Source organism: Lacerta agilis, chromosome 1 (genome assembly GCF_009819535.1).
Source record: "Lacerta agilis isolate rLacAgi1 chromosome 1, rLacAgi1.pri, whole genome shotgun sequence".
Classification (NCBI taxonomy): domain Eukaryota; kingdom Metazoa; phylum Chordata; class Lepidosauria; order Squamata; family Lacertidae; genus Lacerta; species Lacerta agilis.
Genome location: NC_046312.1, coordinates 108,052,314 through 108,072,313, shown reverse-complemented (window position 1 = coordinate 108,072,313; position 20,000 = coordinate 108,052,314). Strand labels below are relative to the sequence as shown.

Below are 20,000 nucleotides of genomic sequence, written 5' to 3'. Positions count from 1 at the left end.
CAGCCACTTAGTTGCTGAGGGTGAACAGTTTCACCTCTTCTTACATATGGTTTGATTTTGCTACTGGATTTCTTCCCCTGGAAAGCTTCTTTGACCCCATGCCCCTTTTTAAAAATGGTAAAGCTGGCAATACCTGGACGGAGTTGTGCAGCTTGTCTTGTGCAAGGGGAGGGAGGGATTTACACTTCCCTTGAAGGTGAGCTGTAGTTGAAGGGAGCATCTGCACCCAAACATTGCCAATGGAGGTGCAAGGAGCATCAGTGGCCAAGTTAGTTTGCCTGCTGCGATCGTATTCTAGTGAGTCATGCTCTGACTCCTTCCAAGTTGAATTATTAGCACTGCAAGGCAGCTTTTAAAGATGGTTTGGAAACTCCTTTTGGCACAGGAGGCTGCATATTGCAGCAATTCTGTACTGGTAACATATTTTGGGTTTGGGACTTGTCTATGCAAAGCGTCTCCTGTTAATACCAAACCTTATAACATAAAACCAGGCCCTGCACTCTCACCCATCACTAACAGGCACTTACCAAGAGCAAGGCTTTCTTGGCAGTTGATGAAACTCACTCCCACTAAAAATTTATTTGGCTCCATCGTTATTTAGTATTTAAAGAATTAAGTTGTATTCATTTTGAAGGGTTATGTGTGTGTTAGGATTAATTTTATATGTTCTGTCATGTTGAGAATTACATAGGATCTTGTTACACGTAGGTAGCCATGCTGGTCTGCCATAGTCTAAACAAAATAAAAGATAAAAAAAATTCTTCCAGTAGCACCTTAGAGACCAACTAAGTTTGTTCTTGGTATGAGCTTTCGTGTGCATGCACACTTTTTCAGATACACTGAAACAGAAGTCACCAGACCCTTATATATAGTGAGAGAGTGGGGAGGGGTATTACTCAGAAGGGTGGTGGGAATGGGTGATTGTCTGATAGGTGTGGAAAACCTGTTGACGACTGTTAATGACTGCAATTGTTCTTACAGGAAAAAACAAGGGGTGAGATGGCTAAAGACAGCTTTGTCATGTATAATGAGATAAGAATCCATTGTCTTTGTTCAGACCAGGTCTCTCCATGGTTTTAAGTTTTAAGACTGGTTTCTTTGTCTTGTGATTCCTGATATCAGATTTATGTCCATTTATCCTTTGGTGTAGGGTTTGGCCTGTTTGTCCAATATAGAGAGCTGAAGGGCACTGTTGGCATTTGATGACATACACAATGTTAGAAGATGAGCAATTAAATAGTTCTGAGATGGTATGTTTGATGTTGTTGGGGCCAGTAATGGTGTTGGCCGGGTGTATGTGGCAGCAAAGTTGGCATCTGGGTTTATTGCAGGCTCTGGTACCAGTGTCCATGTTAAGTCCTGTTGTTGTATTATTGTGGGTGAGGAGTTGTTTAAGATTGGGTGGCTGTCTGTAGGCGATGATAGGTCTTCCTCCCAGAGCTTGAGAAAGAGAACCGTCATTGTCTAGGAGAGATTGTAGATCTCTGATGATGCGTTGTACTGTTTTAACTTGGGGGCTGTATGTGATTAGTGGTGTTCTGTTATTTTCTTTTTTGGGTCTGTCTTGCAGCAAGTTCTCTCTGGGTATCCGTCTGGCTCTGTTGATCTGTTGTTTAACTTCATCAGGCAGATATTTTAGTTCTAAAAAGGTTTGCTGTAGATCTCTTAGGTGAGAGTCTCTGTCCGTAGAGTTGGAACAGATGCGGCTTGTGAGAGCTTTTATGGCTCTCATTATGATTAATGAGAGAATTTAGTTGTAAACAGCCCAACACTTATTCTGATACCTATATTTTTGCCCTTTAACATCTAAATGACTTGGATACGTGGGATTTTTCAATAAGCAATTATTTTACGTTCGCCCAGGATATCAGCAAGCCTGTCTGCCTACCTGGAGAAACTTCTGACTGATTATGCCATAATCTATTTTTAGAATCATGGCCCAGGAAAAAGGTGATGATGAACCGGCAAAACTTGCAGAACACATGAAGGAATTATGGAATAAGTTCAAAACCACTTGTAGCAATGAGAAGATTGACCAGACGCTGAGGCTGAGTGATTTATGCATGGAGTCTTTATGCAAACTTTCAGGTACAATTTTATACGAGTTATTGCTATTAGGTTATTGTTAATTGACACTTCCTGCCACGGAGGCAAAGGTGTTCTACACATAAACAGTTTCTTGCATGCAAGGGATGCTAAACTGCAACTCTTGAGAAAGTGGTGTACCTTTAAAACATTTGTGGAATGCAGGACACACCTTAGCAATCCCCTTCCATGGCTGAGAAGCTGTTGGGAGGGAGGCTGGTGGGGGAGAAAGAAAAGCCAAATTGGGTCCAATGTCATCCCATCTCCTGCACTTGTCTCTCAGCATATCTGGGTATAAATAAAATTTGGTGAGGGCCAAGACTTTCAACATAGCTTATCAGCAAAAGTTGTTTAAATCTGTTTTGTATACATTGTTTATAAACTAGCACAAATGTTTCAGGATTGGGCTGGCAGATAACTCTGTTGTTGTTTTTTAATTACAGATAAATGGTCGAAGAGATTAATAGATGGGGACAAGATGATCACTAAATTTCATGAGTATACAGATGGTAGAGTATGAGTTGTTCATGAAATATTTTTGCATGAGTTCATACCTTGTCTCCCCTTTTCTGCAACCCCACCTGTACACAGACTGACTATGCCACCTTCCTCCTAAGCACCCTTTTCACCTTCTGCCCAATAATGAAGCAAATATCCCCTCCTATTCTGAAGTCACTGTCATACTCCTGCTTTCAACTTCACAATCATGGCCATGCTGCCCACTCCCTCCTTTTTTTGCAAACTCCTTTTGCACTCCCTCATTTTCAACTTCACCTCCCTTCCCTCCCTCCTTTTCTCAACTCTTGCTTGCACTGAGACTGCCCCCATTTCCATGCCTCTTCCTCCCTGCAATTCTGTAGCCCTCTTACTTTTGCAGACATATCTTACTGTATCTTTAAGGTGTATAGAAATCTTAGAGCGAGCCTGTCACTTAGCTTGTTTAGTTAGAGAAGGTTAAATAATGGATGCTGAAAATATACGAGTGTTTGCTTGTTAATAAAATACCTGTTCTAAATTGCTACATGGAATCTGAAACTTAATGTAGAAGACAACACATGGTACTAGGAGTCAAATAATATTTGAGGGCTCCTTTATCTTTCACAAATGTTAGCTTATAGATATTGGCTTCCAGAGCTGGCCCAGCCATTAGGCAGGGTGAGCCCACATTCTCAGGTGGCACTCTTGCAGGTACCCTGCCTTTCCCCTCCACCAGCAGCAGAGAAGCACTGCCATCAGCGCCAATTTTGGATAAGGCCACATCCATTTTATGTGAGATCTCACACCAAATCAGTGAGATATTGTCTGAAAAAAGCACCATCACTTCTCTGCCATGGCAAATACAGCAGGGCGCACAGTGTAACAGCAGGGCAGGGTGCCACTTCCCGTTTTGCCTCAAGTGGCAAAATAGGATGTGCTGCCTCTGTTTCTAAAATCTAACATGTCAAACTGTTGTTCTGTTACTAAAGATTAATCAGCAGACATAGCATTTATGGGATAAGAGGACAGGTCCTCGTCTGGATTAGAAATTTGTTAATGAACATGAAGCTGATTACAGTATAGGAATAAGGGGACAGTTCTCACAATGGTAGGATATAAGAGGTGAGGTCTGCCAATTATTATGTAATATTGGTAGCAGTGCTTTTCAACTTGTTTGTAAATTATCAGGAGTATGGGGTGAGCAGTGAGCAGAGTTTTCCAAGTTCTCCCTGTTGCATGTAGAAGCCTGTCAGAAGAACAAATCCATTGAGGAAAAACAGGAGAAATTAACCGAAGTACTTGCTGACCTTAAGGATGGCAAAAAGGAAGAGGCAGACTTGATGGCCACTATTCAAGAGCTCAGAGAAGAATTGATCATAAAAAGTAAAAGTAAGTCACAATCAAAATGATGATAATGAATTCTAGTTCTGGAGAGATTGGAGAATGCCATACTATTTGAGAAATGTGTGACAAAGGGCCACATCACATGAGTTTAATTCCATGAAGATGATTTCCCCATAGTGAAATGTGTACTAAAATGTATGATGTATTTGCCTGTGATTTATAAAAATCTGGCAGCTCATGCAAGTGTCACTTCTGAATAGATGCATTAAAATATGATACTTTTAGGAGCTTTACAAGTGTGTTACATTTAGTGCAATAGAAAGGACTATGACTGCAATCCTTGGTATACTTCTGAGTAGATACACATAGGATTATACGGTAAGACTTGCTTTCTAACTTGGGAAGCAAAATGACCCATCAAAAAACCTTAATATAAAAAAAATCTTAAGGTATTCAGTTGAGTAGGAACAAGCCATGAAATTTCGATGGGGCAAGTGGCTCATTAAATAGTATATTTTTTTAAAATAGCATGGATTAACTCCTCATTTGTAGAATTCAGACAAGGCAGCGAAAAAGAGAGGCCATGATTTGATAGTTTTATCAAATACTTAAAAAAAATACAACTTTAGGTTAATGGCATGGATGAAAAAAAATACTGTGTCTTATTTTGTTTAAATCTCAGTTAAAAGTGAGCCCACAGAAGAAATCATGGAAAGACTTCATAAGTCTGAAAAACTATTTAGAGAGCGGCTTGGGTTAGAAATACGCAAAACTAGTGGTAAGACTGATGTGTTCATTTGTATAATTTCAGGGTGTGACTAGTATTGTTTTGCTGTAGCAGAATTAATCCATTAACTGCCCAATAAAAAGTGTAACAAGAGTGAACTTGAATAAAAACAGTTTCCCATGCAAGTCTGCCCTAACACCTGTACAAAAGGCTGCTGTAAAGGAGAAAGTCATTGCCTCCAGCATATACTTGTGTGCTGCAAGTGCATTGTCTAATGGATAATTGGTGCTGATAGTTCCAGTCCTTTCTGGGTCCTTTATAGATGAGTGAGAAGCAGCCACCACAACTGTTCAGTGCTGTCAGTAATTTCATTTTACAGGGGCAGCAGGGAAAAGAGGATTTTGCAATCATGGCAAAAAACATGTTGCTTTTTTGTTCACAAGCCAGCTTTTTGAGATGGGACACCCTAGCATTACATCATGTATGATTACGCTATCAGTTTTCTAAGTACCTAAACCAAAATTATGCATGCTTCTGGTTTTTTCCTGGGGGTTCATGATGCCTATCCGATCAGTTATCACAATCTTGGATTGTTTTACTTGCGTACTTCCATAAGGAAGAGGCCAGAAATTGGGATTATTGTACACATTCTCTCATCCCTTCCAAATGCAGTTTTGATTGAGCAATATACTGTGCTAGGTATGTGGAAAACGGATAGGTGGGTGGCAGTTCACGTTATATAGATGATAACAATATAAGTCATCAGTTAGGGCGATATCAGTCATCAGAATAGGAATCCTGTTCACTGAAGAGGCACATGATCCAATGAGGCCTCTGCTCATAGAAAGGGCTGGAAATGATTTTTACTAGTTTCCCCTGCAGCCTCCTCTACCAACTCTCATGTGGTTTGAAGCTCCCCTTTACCTGGAGTGGGTGGGGGATTGATGAAACTTGCCTTTCCCCATTCTGTGAACAGCAGCATCCCACGAGCAGATCTCCATCCGTGGATCTCTGAATCCAGCCCCCCTAATCTTCAGAGCGTAATTTGAACAAAATAGGATGACTGGTGCTATCTAGACTGAGCAGATGCATTTCTATGTAATGTGAATCCTTTAACTTGGTAAAAATACAGCAGCAGTTTAAGACAGTAAAACGTTGCAGGGACATGAAATGCATGCAAATTAATGTTACCTGACACACTTAACGAAATATTGTTTCTGCCTTCAGCAAGTCATTTGCAGTTTATATTTCGCTGTGTTGACCACAAAGATCTTGAGAAACCATACGTACTTACCCTTACCATAAATGAAGAGGGAGCTTATGAAGGTATGTATAAAGTTTCCGGGCACTGTTGCATTTCATAGTGGAACTGTTTCCTATAAAACTAATCTCAGATATTCATTCTCTCTCTCTCCACTCACTGTAAAAAAGGCATTAGCGTTTAGATTCTGCTTTTAAAAAATCATCTAATCTTTGCAGCAGGAATTGTTACCTCCAGTATATTAAGATTCACTAACTTCATGGTTTGGATAAAGTAGCAAATTATGCAACAACTTATGTTTATCATTATTTTCTCCTAGTGGTTTCTTGTTTCCCCCCTCTGGACTGTATAGAAGAACTGCAGCAAAAAGTGAGGGAAACCAGCAATTTTTCTGCGTTTATTGCTAACATCAGGAAAGCCTTCATCGCTTTGACTTTTAAATGATATGTTGTTATATATGTAAATCTGTCTGGATATCTTTTCTGTTTAAATAAAAGAAAGTATGCCTTTATCATAACTATTTGACCTCCAGATAGAGCTTGAGTTGGGCATGGGCTATGCTACCTCTGCTTTTCATTAAGATATATCAGATCCTGGGCTCCTCAGATTTGAACAGGGTTGCATTTGCAGATCAAAAACCAGTTTCTAGGTTACCACCACCACCCCTGCCCAGGCAGGACAGATGTCATTTCCCCCTAAAGCTTCTGTCTCAGAGCTGCCCATGGAACATGGGCACATCAAACTCAGTCTCTGTACAGGGTATAGTAAATGTCTGATTTCCTTTGTATAACTCTTAACAAAACAAAACAACGTCAGTTTCCTGCCCAGTACAAGCTAACACCAGTCCCATTAAATGACAAATATCAATATTGTGGTTCCTTAACAATACATGTCTACTCAGAAGTAAGCTTCAATGACTGCAATGTGATTTACTTGCAGTGAAATGTGTACAGCATTGCAACTTTAGTGTTGGTACCATTGCTTTAAAAAAAGCTAAAAAGGAATTTGTTATTACAATTGTTTTTAATTATTTATGATAACGACAATAATTTATCGAATGAATTTGAGTTTCATAATAAGCCTTTCAATATTTTATTTAGAACATGAAAAAGTTCTAAACAAAGAGCAGGCACTTGGAGAAGCTTGAATTGATGACTTGTCAAAGTGAATAAATCCATATTGTTGGTTGCACTTGCAATCTGTCCCAATTGTGGTTTTTCAGTTTAAAAAGACGTTTCATCATCTTCAGTGAGGCTCTTGGTGGTAGAGGGAATTAATTCTTCCACATATGTAGCAGGGAAAATACCTATTTTCCCATTGAGAGATCCATACCACCATCCATCCTCTTCCTTCTGGTGAATTTCAATCACATCACCTAATAAAGTAATGTGCATAGTGTTAATTTAACTTCCTTGGTCAATTAAACCAGATCTTAGGGGCAGTTCACACAAGTTTCTTAAGGAAGCTACACGGTTTTAGAAAGTACTCTCTTCCATTTTTCAAAAGAACAGAAGGGTTTCCCTGTGGAGACCAAACCAGATAAACCATTCTTGAGTATGACTTGTGTTTTTAAGTGTTCTTCCGTATGTATGCTTAGAGCCAAACTAGATGGAGAGTGGGCAGGTTTCAGTGCCTCCCCCAAGAGCTTATTTCAGAATAAAGTTAAAACTCTACCCCTGGTTTTGTAGCCAGAAATGCAAGGATTTCAAGCTAGTCCCTCTGTTGGCCACTGAGAACAGGATGCTGGAGTAGATGGGCTTTTGGTCTGATCCAGTGGGGCTTTTCTCTTACATTGAGATTAGAGGAGGGGAAATGTTACCGTTACCTTTATTCAAGCAGAGCTCATCCTCCCTTTCAGCATGGTAATCATATAAAGCTGTACAAGTTCCATACACCAAATCACCATTCTCTGGCGGTAGAGTTGTTGGCTTTGAATTGCTAACAGCTACTGGAAAGTTTGGACAAAAGTGATATTTACAGCAGACTATAACAAATATAGTCTTGTGCTAACAACAACAACAACAACCCAGTTATAGCTCCTGAATTAATTTTTTTGAGATGGAGAGATTTTGTGTCATTTTAGGTATGTTGCCCCCTTTTAAATTATTTAAGAAAACTGATGTTTAATTATAGTTTCCATTTTGGCCTGGCAGTTGTACTGCTGTTTCCCCTTTTTGCGGGGGGAATTGTTTGCTTCTGGACAGAAAAAGCACCCGTACTATATAGCTGTATGTGCATATTTCTAGAACGTGATAGCCCCATTTCCCACCATCACGTTGATAAATTTGAAGGACTGGAGGGTGGCAAGCACTCAGAATATGCAGAGACTCACCACAGAGGAAGGGGGAAGAATAATCCTATTATTATTCTTTAGAAGACATCTGAAGGAAGCCTTGTATAGGGAAGCTTTTTAATGTTTTATTACGTCAGATGGGTGGGGTACAAGTAATAAAATTATCACCATCATCATCATCATTACTAACACAATATTTGAGCCGCCAGCAGGCTCAGCTGCTTTTTATGCTTTTGATTTGTACCTAAACTATGAGAGACATCTTACTAGCTAGAAGCCTTTCACTTGCTCCTTAGCTTTCTACTGTTACAGTGGTACCTCGGTTTTCAAATGTAATCTGTTCTGGAAGACCGTTTGAGTTCTGAAACGTTTGAAAACTGAAAACTCAAAAGCCAACAGCTAGGCCTCAGAATCTTGCACTCAGCGGAAGCCGAGTGGCATGTTCGACTTGCGAGGAGTGTTCAAAAACCAAAATGTTTGTCAACGGAGTCGTTCAAAAACTGAGGTACCACTGTACCAGAATGCAGCCATTTGGCCAACTATGTGATTATGAGAAGAGAACCCTAGAATTCACATGCTGATCCAGCAATGGATTGTGTCCTTACCTGGCGGACAACTCCTGTTAATTCCTTCTTCACTGGTGGCTTCTGTGCTCAAAGTTTGCTTAAAGTGTTTCTTCTTAACAGGGCAGGTGATTGCCACAGAGTGATGCACACAGTCCTAACAGTTTTGAGGGAAAGAAAAAAAAGCATTATTGTTAACAGAAATGCTAAAAATTGAATTGTTTTGGGCAAAAGTACTGTACCTAAAGGCATGTGAAAATAAATATACTTGAACAACGCAGGGGTGCAGTTTGCACATAATGCTAAGCCAAACTATAGCTAAGTGTGAACATGAAAGCATTTGCATACTCTGAACAAATGTTGGCTATTTCACTCTTCCCCAATTGCTCAGATATGGTTTGATAGTCTTCCCCTCCATATGTTATGGTGCTTACTGCAAAGAGAAACCTCGGACAAACAGTTGTATTTTCTCACATGAAGCAGCTTTCCACAAGATTCTGTTCCATAATAAGGCTGCATCTTTACAAGTAACACCAATAAACTATATCCCTTATCACTTTTGAAGTTGCCGGTAAAGGTAAAGGGACCCTTGACAGTTAAGTCCAGTCGCGGATGACTCTGGAGTTGCAGCGCTCATCTCACTTTACTGGCCGAGGGAGCCGGCGTACAGCTTCCGGGTCATGTGGCCAGCATGACTAAGCCACTTCTGGCGAACCAGTGCAGTGCACGGAAACGCTGTTTTCCTTCCCGCCAGAGCGGTACCTATTTATCTAATTGCACTGCGTGCTTTCAAACTGCTAGGTGGGCAGGAGCAGGGACGAAGCAATGGGAACTCACCCTGTCACGGGGATTCGAACTGCTGACCTTCCGATCGGCAAGCCCTAGGCTCTGTGGTTTAACCCACAGCGTCACCCGTGTCCCGAAGTTGCCAGTAGTACGTGTGAAAAGGATCTAGGGGTCTTTGTAGGCCACAAGCTTTACATGAATCAACAGTGTGATGCAACAGCAAAATAAATAATGCTAATGCTATTCTAGGCTGCATCAACAAGTATAGTGTCTTGATCAAAGGAAGTAGCAGCCCCTCTATATTTTGCCTTGGTCAGACTACTGTGTCTAGTTCTGGGCACCCCAGTTTAAACAGAATATTGACAAGCTGGAATGTGTGCAGAGGAGGGTGCCCAAGATGATCAAGGGTCTGGAAACCAAGCCTTATGAGGAATGGTTGAGGGAGCTGGGTATGTTTAGCCTGGTAAAGAGGAGAGAGAGGAGATATGATAGCTATCTTCAGATATCTCAAGGGCTGTCACATAGAAGAGGGAACAAGCTTGTTTTCTGCTCCAGAGGGTAGGACCTGAACCAATGGATTGAAGTGACAAGAAAGGAGATTCCAACTAAACATCAGGAATAACATTCTGACAGCTGTTCCACAGTGGAATAGACTGCCATGAGAGTTAGTGGTCTCTCCTTTCTTGGAGGTTTTAAAGCAGAGGTTGAATGACCATCTATCACAGGGGTCCCCAAACTAGGGGCTGGATGCGGCCCAATCGCCTTCTAAATCCGGCTCATGGATAGTCCGGGAATCAGCGTGTTTTTACATGAGTAGAATGTGTGCTTTTATTTAAAATGCATCTGTGTGGCATAGGAATTCATTCATTATTTTTTTCCAAAAAATAGTCAGCCCCCCCCCCACAAAGTCTGAGGGACAGTGGACCAGCCCCCTGCTGAAAAAATTGCTGACCCCTGATCTATCATGCTTGATCTAGTTGACATTCCTGCATTGCAAAGGGTTGGACTAGACCAGTGGTGGCCAAACTTGGCCCTCCAGCTGTTTCTGGACTACAACTCCCATCATCCTTAGCTAACAGAACCAGTGGCCAGGGATGATGGGAACTGTAGTCCCAAAACAGCTGGAGGGCCACGTTTGGCCTTAGCGGGAGTAGACCCTCAGGATCCCTTCCATTCTATGATTCTAAGTTGTTTATATAATTATCCCCTGTACTCAGCTCTAGCAGGCAAAATTTCCACTGGAAAAATGACCTCTTTATAAAACAGCTAAAAAGTGAGCAGTTGAAAGCTAGCGTACAGCACAATCTAGCAATCCAAAATACTTCCTAAAGATTACTCTGCCCCATCATAGTAAGAGTTGTGATGCCAAACCAGACACTTCAAGTTCAAGATACAGGATAACTAAATAAGTGCTTTGAAGAGTAAGTAAAGGCTTTTGTTTAGTTGTAATAATAATAATAATTAGCTTTCCCAAATGTATGCTCTTACCAGCGATGACATCCTGGTCCCACTATCTGCAGGTGGAAGGACCAGGATGTACAGAAGGCTGTAATAGTTTGTGGGATTGGGCTGTGAAAACATATCCTCCAAGTTAGCCTCACACATGTTCCCTAAAAGTGCTTTGACATAGGCCACAACCCTTCACAGTACCTTTTCCTTCCATTTTGAAATGCAGTTCCAGGGTTCAACTGGTTTAGGCATCTGCTCAATTTCTGCAAGCACAGTTGCCAGCTTGAAGTGGTTTGCTTGCAGAAGGATAACTTTCAGAGATGTCTAGTAATACAGATAGTTTGTTTTTTAAAAAAATACTGTTAGTAAAATGGTATTTTGCTTTGTGTTGATTTCAGGTGGGGGCAGGGGTTGACCCTAGGGATGGGTGAATCTCAATTTTGATTTCCCTTCGTTTCCCCTTTTTCCAATCTATGTTCGGTTCAGTTCTCCACATTTTCACACGTTTGCACATTTTTCCTAATACACTCACATTTGCATGCAAGTTTGCCTGTTAAAAGATATTTTTTTCAAAGCAATTCCCCCAATATAATTATTTTTGTATACTGTTTTCAGTAATACATGCATTTGTATGGACACTTTATCCTACTTATATGAATTTTTGTGCACATGATTTGGTTGCATTGCCATAATTTAGAGAAGTGAATTTTGAAGGATGGCTGTGTTTTGGTTTACAAAATGCAGATTCCCTAGGTTCACCTTTAAATGCAAACTGAATCACATTTCTGTACCATCACTAGTTGACACACACACAATCAGACTTCCACTTTAAAATGTACTACTTCTCTTACTGTCTCTTGTCCTAAAATAAATCACACCCAATTTGGCAGGTTATTCTATTCCATACCTGCCCAGTTGATTTTCTAGTGATTGTGGGAGGCATGGGCATTAGATATTAGTGAAAGCTGGATTTGAACTGAACACAAATGAAGCCCAGGCAGGCATTAAAAAGATGGTATAAAACTAATTTACAGATTACAGTCGAAAAATGTTACCTCATCAAGCTGCTCAGTGATATCATTCTGATTCTTTGCATCCGAGAACTGTGGAGATTCCGTATAAGCGTTAAGCATTCGTTCCAGACCTTTAAAAAGAATATTGAAAGAATAACCATTATAAAAGATTAAACAATCTGTACTATAGTGTTTTTTTCCACACAGAGAACATTTACTAATCTTTCATGCATATGTCTCTGGAAAACAAATGCTTCATAAAATGTTTCTGGAAATCAACTGTAAAGTGTTACAGTGCCATTAGAAAACTCCCAGGACATACTGATTTATATTAAAAAATTAAGAGCTGCTTTTTGGCTCAATAGGCCTACAAAATGGTGTACAATCATACTGTGATAAAGCAGACAAATAATAAAGACGCAACAATAGTAGTCATCTGGAGGACCCAAGATGATCAACTATTCAAGGGGAACAAATTAACCTAAATTAAATACTGCCTTTATTAACTTTCAAAATGGTAAGAAGGAAGAGGCTAGCCAACCTGGACTACTAAGTGGGAAATTCCTCTGTTAGCTAAGGATGATTTGTGCATTTATTGTTTGCTTTCATTCGCTATCCACCACGGAAGATGCAACAGGTTGCCAGTTGTTTCCAAACCAATTAAAGTGTTTAAAACCCTAAATGGCTTAGGCCTCAAAAATACGAAATACCATGTCCATCCCTACTGGCCCTTCTTGTTAAAACATCAGAAGTATGAGGAACGGCAGCCTGAGGGGGCTTTTTCTGTGGCAGCTCCGAAATTATAGACAGTCGTACTTTGGAAGCCAAACGGAATCTGTTCCGGAAGTCCGTTTGACTTCCAAAACGTTAGACTCCCAAGCCAATTGGAAGCCGCAGAAGCCCTGCCGGACTTTCAGCTTCCAAAAGAACGTTTACAAACCAGAACACTCACTTCCGGGTTTGCGGCGTTCAGGAGCTAAAGGGTTCGTCAACCAAGGTATGACTGTACCTCCCTCCCCACAGAGGTGCATCTAGCATCTTCATTGTACAACTCTCACATTGGGCTAAAGAGATCTCTTTCTCCTGCCCTTTGAAAATTAAGCTGTTTTGTGGAACCATCCCGCACCATTTTGTACACTGCACTGTTCCATTTGGAACGCTTTTGTGTGCATTATGATTGTAATGGTTTTATCTGTTTTTATATTTGTATATTATGTTATTGTAACTCCACCCCAGGATCTTATGCTGAAGGGCAGGTAAGAAGTTTTATAAATAAGTAAAGGGACGCGGCTGGTGCTGTGGGTTAAACCACAGAGACTAGGGCTTGCCGATCAGAAGGCCGGTGGTTCGAATCCCCGCGACGGGGTGAGCCCCCGTTGCTCGGTCCCTGCTCCTGCCCACCTAGCAGTTCGAAAGCACATCAAAGTGCAAGTAGATAAATAGGTACCACTCTGGCGGGAAGGTAAACGGCATTTCTGTGCGCTGCTCTGGTTCGCCAGAAGCGGCTTAGTCATGCTGGCCACATGATCCGGAAGCTGTACGCTGGCTCCCTTGGCCAATAAAGTGAGATGAATGCCGCAACCCCAGAGTCGGACACGACTGGACCTAATGGTCGGGGGTCCCTTTACCTTTATAGGTAAATAAGCTGTGTGTTGAAGGGCTAATAATGCACATAGCTTCCTTACACATTTGTCTTCAATTGCAGGGTAATAATAAGGAAAGGTTTTAGTCTGTTGATCTATGGACTCTTGTCTAGGCCAGTTTCCTCTAGAAGCAATGTCAAGGATTGAATGATAAAACCCAATATATCAAAGCATACAGGCAGCATTTCAAGGCACCTGTTTTGTCTTGTAACGCCTTCTCCAAGTCCTTTTGAACACGTAGTACTTTGGCTTTGATGGAAGCCTGTCTCCTCTCTTTTTCAATGAGGCTCGTAGCATCTTCCTCCTTTTTGCAGGAAAATAAACCCACGTTTTTATACATGCAATTCAGATGGAAAAGAAAAAATGCATCCAAGCAGAAATATTAGAAGTGCAGAAGTACAATGAAGCCTGCATTTGATACTACTCTAAACTCAAGCATGCATTGAGTGTTGATGCTGGCATGGTCTGCACATATCAAGTCCAAGTGACAACACGGTTGACTTCACTGTGGCTTCATGCATTACAAAATGTTTCAGTATTTAGTCTCAGATTTAAAAAAGCAATACTGATGGCAACAGCTCAGTTGGTAGAGCATGCAACTCTTAATTTCAGGGTTGTGGGCTTGAGCCACAAGTTGGGCAAAAGATTCCTACACTGCAGGGAGCTGGAATACATGGTCCCTTGTGGTCTCTTCCAACTCTACAATTCTATGATTCTCAGGCAAGGCAGTGCTCCATCAAAGCACTTAGACCCCGAGAGCATTTTTTTTTTAGAAAAGGAAGATGAATGTCCTATCAGCCAGAATTTATGGGTCTCATGGTATTCTGGCAATCACAGGTGAAGTCAGTAGAGATTAGCAAGCACTAAACTAACCTGTATATTCTGTCCAAGACTCTAGTTTTCTGAGAGGGCCACTTAGAGGTGGTAAAAGGTAGCAGACCATGCCCAACATCTTTCTAAAGTAGACTTATTGGGATGTTCTGTTGCCACAGGAATCAACTGTCCTGCGCTCAATCTTTTTGCCCTCCACATTGGCAATTGGGGTCCTACTTAGAATATTACAGATTTGCCCTGTGGCTTTCAATTCCTGATCCCTACTCAAGTCTCCAGGCCCCAAGCAATGCATTTAGAATAAATCAAATAGTGTTATTTGCTCAATATTGGATTGTGCTAAATTATTATTGTCAATATGAAATAATTTGATTGCACGCATGCAGCAATATTATGACTCGCTCGGCGATCGCCATTTCTAGTAACAGAACTATGTGAGGTAGCATACAAAAGTTAGTTTTGCAGAACTTCCTTTCCCTTTATCTTGAAATGTTAGTTTTATGGTGCAACAAAGCAAGGGTGGTACGTCAGAAGAAGCAGACGGTATGAAATCATGCACAAGCATGGATATTATCAGAAAGACGATTTGAAAGAAGGTTTGTTAAAGATCAGTGAAACGTTTAACACACCTCTGATTCTGTCTGGTCCCCAGAACTAATGAACAGGGTAATTACCTTGGAATTCTGATGCTTGCCCGTGTGTGTGTGTGTGTGTGTGTGTGTGTACATGTGAACACAGCCCTATTGTTTCCCCCACAAAGTCTTGACATAAAAAATTGAAATATGTTCCCAGCTCAGTTGAATAATAATAGTTACAGGCAATAAGCTTATCCAGATCCATTATTCGGATACTCTAGTTCTGCTTATATTGTGCTTTTGCAATGCATAAGCATAATTGCTATGCCAATAAAACCTTGTGATTAAGTGGCATGCAAAGCGACAGTGCTGAAAAAGCAGCTCTCTGTTGCTATTGTATTATAGCTTAGTAATTGCATGATGTTGGATTCCCCTATATAGACAGCCACAGGAGAAAGTATAAGAGTCAAGAAGGCACCTGCTGTGGCTTTTGGCCCTGTGGACCTTAGTTTCTGATTTATGTCAACTGCTTCCTCTGTGTGGATAAAGCACTGGCAGCCCCCGTTGATTTGTGATCAGTCCTTTGTGAAGCAAAAAGCGCAGTGGCGCCAAAATATTACAAGCCCTATTAAGGATCTAGAATGTGGCTTGGCTGTTTCAGATGCTCTACATTTGGGGTGTTAAATAGAACTTGCATTATTAGCTGAACATGGTTGCAATGGCATTTATTATAAGAGAGAACAAAACAGTGTTCAGGTAATCACAAACCTATTTACAACCTGCAAATCAATATTCTCATAGTATCTGTTTATTAATACACAAGCCGCTTCTCAATGTTTTGTCCCACTTTTGCAACACACTCCTGATTTTTACAAGATGTGGGCCATGGGTGAAGCCTGAATATTCCGCGTGTGCTCAGTCACAGTAAAATGCACATACCATGGTTTATTCATATGTAATGTTAGCATGCCAGCATAGGACCTTGAGAAGCTGCCCTGTACTAGGTCAGACCATAGGATGATCTAGCTCAGTTTTGCCCACAAATGATTGGCTGAGGGTGTCCAGGTTTGCAGACAGGGGACATTCTCATCCCTAGCTGGAGATGCCAGAAATTGCACCTGTGCAATGCAGATGTTCTACCATTGAACTACAGGACCAGCATGCCCAACTGGGCCACCAAAGTACGGGTGTGCTAATCGTACACTTGAACGGGCCAACACACGTGGTAAGATAATGTAAGTATGAAGGATGTTTTTTATTCTACATAAAACCAGTCTTAAGGAACAAAAGAGGCTGGAGGTATGCAGATGGGAGCAATGTTGATAAATGGGATCTTGGATGGCAAGAAATCTATTCAGTTCCCATATTAATTGTTTCCCCCATTTACTTTCTGCCAAATTGGTAGCTGTCATTCACTCTGACAGGGAAAGTAAAGTGCCGCAGTTAGGCACTGGTGAAATCAGAGCAAAACCTGCCTACCACTTGGTAGCTGGCTCTCAGTTTTATAGTTTACACAGAAAGCACCAAGAGGCATGCCATTACACTTCCTCCAGAGGTTCCTACAGCAGTTAGTAGTACTGGGCGATATCTTGTTTTCAACATCGTGATATTGCACTAGCTAAACATTGCGATATACCGATATGTCACAATTTCTGAAATAAGGATGGAGCTACGTAGAGTCACTGGCTGGCTTCACCGTTTTTACTGCATTGTGGTTTTCGCTGGCTACTGCTCTTGTGATTCGCTGCTCCCTGAAGGAGGCAGGGGAGAGCTGAGCCGGCAGAGCTAACGGGCTGCAGGAATCGCGAGAAGCATTGGTTGGCTCCATGTTTTTTCCTACATTGTGATTTTTGCATAGCACACACACAAACACAACATCCTTATTCGTGATATATTGCCAGGTCAAAAATTATGAAACCGATATAACGATATGGACTTCAAACTAGGTTTGGACGATATATCGATATATCGCCCAGCCCTAGCTGGCAGTTCCTATTTCCATACAAACATTGCCTGTCATGATGGCAAGCATCTCAGTAGTGCACTTACATAATAGTCTGTTAATAACAGCTCCAGCTTGGTCTCTGTAGCAGGCATGGACATTTCTTCTCCTAACATCTGTGTGTCCTTGTGTGCATCAACTTCACTGACTGCATTATGAAGCCTTGTGTGGCACTAGAATAAGGACAAACAAGATTCAATATGAAAAGAAGTTCTAATAATATTTAGCTGGAAGTGAACAGCGCTTGGAATGAACTAGTCCCATTGAACAAACTTCACTAACTAGTTCAAAAATCTCTGAACTACACCTGAAAGTAGTACTTGTAAATGCCAGGTGTTCTAAAGGTGAATAAAGTTCAGTTTTGGAGTAGAACTTTGAATGATTTATAGTTCATCTTCGTGTTCATTACTTTTGCCCTCACCGTCCCCCAGCAGGAGGCCCGGACTCTTAACTTTCATTTTTTTAAACAAAAATCGACCAAACATTTCTAAAGAAAGTTGCAAAGCTAAATGTGGCAGGAACAGTCTAAGACTTATTAGGCTGTTGCTAAAGACACTAAGTCAGTCACTGTTGTTAAGGAATTGGAAGGAATTTGAGGCATTTCCTGCATCTGTTCCTGGACCTGTACTTCTTGCTGCAAGCTATTCAGGTTAGAAGAAAGTGAGAAATACCTCACATTCCTTCTTTCTGATTCCTTAGCAACAGTGATGCTTTGTGCCTCTAACAGCTATATGTAGGTGGCAGAAATAAAAGAGAGTAATACAGTTATGGGGAAAGTTTCACCTGTTTACATTCTGTCTGTCACTTGTATGTGGCCTGCAATTTGCTTTTGGACTCACTCTATGGTTCAGAATACTGGCTGGTAACATTCTGAATGCTGAAAAAATGTATGCCAAGGATGAACTTTTTATGAACTAAAAGGTCCATTTGAATGAACTGGAATTGAACAAGTTCATTTTGCAAAACAACATTCTTGAACTGGAAACAGTTCCTTTTTTAAAAATGAACTTTCTAACCACTGGAGGTGAAAAATCTTAATATTACATACGGCAATTAGGTTCTGTCCCAAAATGGAAAGATGCTGGCTGTAACAGTTTAATGTATTGCACAGAAGATGCAGTCGCTCCTTTTCGAGTTCTATGATGCTCTGTTTAAAGGAAGGGAGGAAGCCATTACTACACAAAATGGGCAATCTGCAAGGATTAGATGGGTCTGCTGCACACAGACACAGTAGAGGAACCCTGTTCCCAATCCAGACTATGCAAAAATAGCTCCTGCAAATGAGAACCCACCAAGTCCCAAGACAATCTGCTCCACTGCTGAACAGCATCACCAATAGCAAGTGTTCCTAATATGTCCCCCAAACCTGCCCTGCAATTTCCATCCATGGTTTCTAGTACGGCTATAACTATTCTTCTTATTTTATGCTTATTATTCAAAATATGGCAACCCTAACCAGGAAAGTAGCGATTTGCCCCTCAAAGCCTTCTTGAGGTAATATATGAACGTGTGTGTGTGTGTGTGTGTGAGAGAGAGAGAGAGAGAGAGAGAGAGAGAGAGAGAGAGAGAGAGAGAGAGCATGTTTGTGGAAATGAACATACTTGTAAAATTTTGAGAGTTAATTTTATGTGTACTATTATATTCTACAGGATTGTTGACTATTGCTTTATTTGACATAAGTTGCTTATTTTAAAGTTATGTATTTATTATTACTTTTGCATTGGATCAGATTTCTTTTTGCCAATTATTTTTATTGATTTTCCTAATTTCAACCCAATCTTCACAAATTTATTACAACACCAAATTAATACAAACAAATGACTTCCCACTCACCACTGCTGATGCGACCTTAGCTTCTAAGATTACTACATCAAATATTTTGCATTGTCTCCAATTACAATCCATTACTGGATCAGATTATTATAAGGTGTGTTACCTTGTATATTTTGTTGTTGTAAACTGCCTTGTGTATATAGAAAGGCAGTATACAAATGAAAAAAAATGAAATGAAATGTAATAAGTCTGAATTTCTCTGAATCTCATCCATACCTCTCAGGTTTTTGGTCACTGGAATTATCAATTTGTACAAGCAGTATTTATGTGGTGTGGGTTGCTAAAAAAAATAAAAATTCAATTTGCAGCAGATTCTGTTCTGTGCTGTACACTTTAAAGTGCTAGAAAAGTGCATGTGCCAGAAATCTAAGTACTATCAACCTAGGTAAAGGTAAAGGTAAAGGACACTTGGATGGTTAAGTCCAGTCAAAGGCGACTATGGGGTTGAGGCACTCATCTCACTTTCAAGTTGAGGGAGCCGGTGTTTGTCCACAGACAGCTTTCTGGGTCACATGGCTGGCATGACTAAACTGCTTCTGGTGCAACGGAACACTGTGACGGAAGCCAAAGCGCATGGAAACGCCATTTACCTTCCCTCTTAAGTGGTACCTATTTATCTACTTGCACTGGCATGCTTTCGAACTGCTAGGTTGGCAGGAGCTGGGAAAGAGCAACGGGAGCTCACCCCATCGCAGGGATTTGAACCGCCGACCTTCTGATCAGCAAGCCCAAGAGGCTCAGTGGTTTAGACCACAGTACCACCTGCGTCCCTGCTATCAACATTACTCATTACATCACACAGATACTTAGGACCCCCGTGAGTGGAAAGGGTGCACCCAAACAGTCATAGGCACACGTGTGAAGCACATGATTCTCCCTCCACTGAAATCAACCAGGTTTAAGAGTGTTTCGCTTTGGCACACTTCGTCTCTTTTATGTAGGTGTTCCTTTAGCTGAAGAATGCTAAAAGGGTTGGAGTACAACTCAGCATGTGATTAAAAATACAGTAACTCTGTGGAGGTGGTGATGCTTAACAGCATTTAATTAAATTTCTGCTTCTAGAAAAAAAAATGATTATGAAATTTACGGCCAATCTGTTGATGCTGGTGCTTTTGGGT

The 20,000-nt window shown here is 40.9% G+C and overlaps 2 protein-coding genes across 4 annotated transcripts in view; one reads left to right on the top strand and one right to left on the bottom strand.

The window, feature by feature from the left end:
- Nucleotides 1-6,400, top strand: part of SPC25 (SPC25 component of NDC80 kinetochore complex) — a 7,546-nt gene extending 1,146 nt beyond the window's left edge. Inside the window, exons 2-7 of the mRNA XM_033166560.1 lie at nucleotides 1,931-2,088; nucleotides 2,529-2,594; nucleotides 3,805-3,951; nucleotides 4,589-4,684; nucleotides 5,861-5,959; nucleotides 6,214-6,400. Of these exons, the coding sequence (XP_033022451.1) occupies nucleotides 1,935-2,088; nucleotides 2,529-2,594; nucleotides 3,805-3,951; nucleotides 4,589-4,684; nucleotides 5,861-5,959; nucleotides 6,214-6,338 (687 nt within the window). The 5' untranslated portion in view covers nucleotides 1,931-1,934 and the 3' untranslated portion in view covers nucleotides 6,339-6,400. The remainder of the gene's footprint in view (nucleotides 1-1,930; nucleotides 2,089-2,528; nucleotides 2,595-3,804; nucleotides 3,952-4,588; nucleotides 4,685-5,860; nucleotides 5,960-6,213) is intronic.
- A 600-nt stretch (nucleotides 6,401-7,000) lies between these two features.
- The window catches only part of NOSTRIN (nitric oxide synthase trafficking), a 32,999-nt gene continuing 19,999 nt past the window's right edge, over nucleotides 7,001-20,000 (bottom strand). For 2 of the 3 annotated variants that reach the window (XM_033166530.1, XM_033166548.1), the window contains 8 exons: nucleotides 18,098-18,196; nucleotides 17,097-17,222; nucleotides 13,837-13,945; nucleotides 12,041-12,129; nucleotides 11,187-11,309; nucleotides 8,793-8,907; nucleotides 7,720-7,842; nucleotides 7,001-7,269 (listed from right to left, as the gene is read on the bottom strand). In XM_033166530.1, coding sequence (XP_033022421.1) covers nucleotides 7,118-7,269; nucleotides 7,720-7,842; nucleotides 8,793-8,907; nucleotides 11,187-11,309; nucleotides 12,041-12,129; nucleotides 13,837-13,945; nucleotides 17,097-17,222; nucleotides 18,098-18,196 — 936 coding nt within the window. In that variant the 3' untranslated portion in view covers nucleotides 7,001-7,117. The remainder of the gene's footprint in view (nucleotides 7,270-7,719; nucleotides 7,843-8,792; nucleotides 8,908-11,186; nucleotides 11,310-12,040; nucleotides 12,130-13,836; nucleotides 13,946-17,096; nucleotides 17,223-18,097; nucleotides 18,197-20,000) is intronic. The other variant, XM_033166539.1, reaches the window with a different exon arrangement.